Here is an 809-nt window from a genome sequence, read left to right as displayed (position 1 = left end):
AAAAAATTCAAAAAGATTCTTAATTAGTATAAGTTTGGCTATAGCAGGAACTAGAATGGAATAAAAAAATAGAAAATTAAAAAAATGGCGGCACTTTGAAAATTTAGTATGAATTTTCTTATCTTTCGAAGGTTGTCAAAATCGTAAAAAAATTTTTTTTTACTTAATTCTAGTTCCGGCTATAGCGGCACATCTGCTGAGGATGTACGCAAAAGCCGGACTTAATCGGTCAAATAGATCTTGAGATATCTTGGACACCAGTTCAAAAAACATGGTTTTGAGAAAAACGCGTTAAAGTTTTGCGCACCGTTTATGAAGGATCTTTACTTACGGAGATTAATCTGCCAATCCAGGACCATACAGCGGACCTTCCTCATGCTCAAAGAAGTCCTGCTCAGCTGATTTCTCCTCCCTAGTAGCAATTCTGGCTTTCTTTGCAGCATCTGTCGATCGTTTCTCCGAGCGGTCAATTCGGCTTTCATCTCGGGAATTTGCGTATATCTGTGCCTGTTGCCCAACAGTCACTCCCATTACAGACAGAGTTTTCAAAATAGAAAGAAATCCTTCGTTAAAAATGATGACTGCTAAAAAAGTGGCGATTTCGACGGTTTTTGGTCCTGAGTGGATGTGTTTTGGAGCAAAAGTCCAAATCAATGAATTTAGTGATTCATTACTGTTTTGTGTTGCTGCTCCTAAACATCTTTCTAATAAATCATCAGATGAATCTGAATATTGATCCGAGAGAGCAGATGTTTTCTCAGAAAGGTCAGGAAGAAACCGTCAAGCCCCTCTTTCAAACTAAAATCCTA

General features: G+C 37.8%; 1 protein-coding gene across 1 annotated transcript in view; it reads left to right on the top strand.

The window, feature by feature from the left end:
• The window catches only part of LOC108766985 (uncharacterized), a 27,664-nt gene extending 27,420 nt beyond the window's left edge, over nucleotides 1-244 (top strand). Inside the window, exon 3 of the mRNA XM_018516601.1 lies at nucleotides 174-244. Coding sequence (XP_018372103.1) covers nucleotides 174-244 — 71 coding nt within the window. The remainder of the gene's footprint in view (nucleotides 1-173) is intronic.
• Nucleotides 245-809: the final 565 nt, after the last annotated feature.

Source organism: Trachymyrmex cornetzi, unplaced genomic scaffold (assembly GCF_001594075.2).
Source record: "Trachymyrmex cornetzi isolate Tcor2-1 unplaced genomic scaffold, Tcor1.1 scaffold642, whole genome shotgun sequence".
Lineage (NCBI taxonomy): Eukaryota > Metazoa > Arthropoda > Insecta > Hymenoptera > Formicidae > Trachymyrmex > Trachymyrmex cornetzi.
Note: the sequence above shows the minus strand (reverse complement) of the source record. Positions and strands in the feature narration are given on the sequence as shown.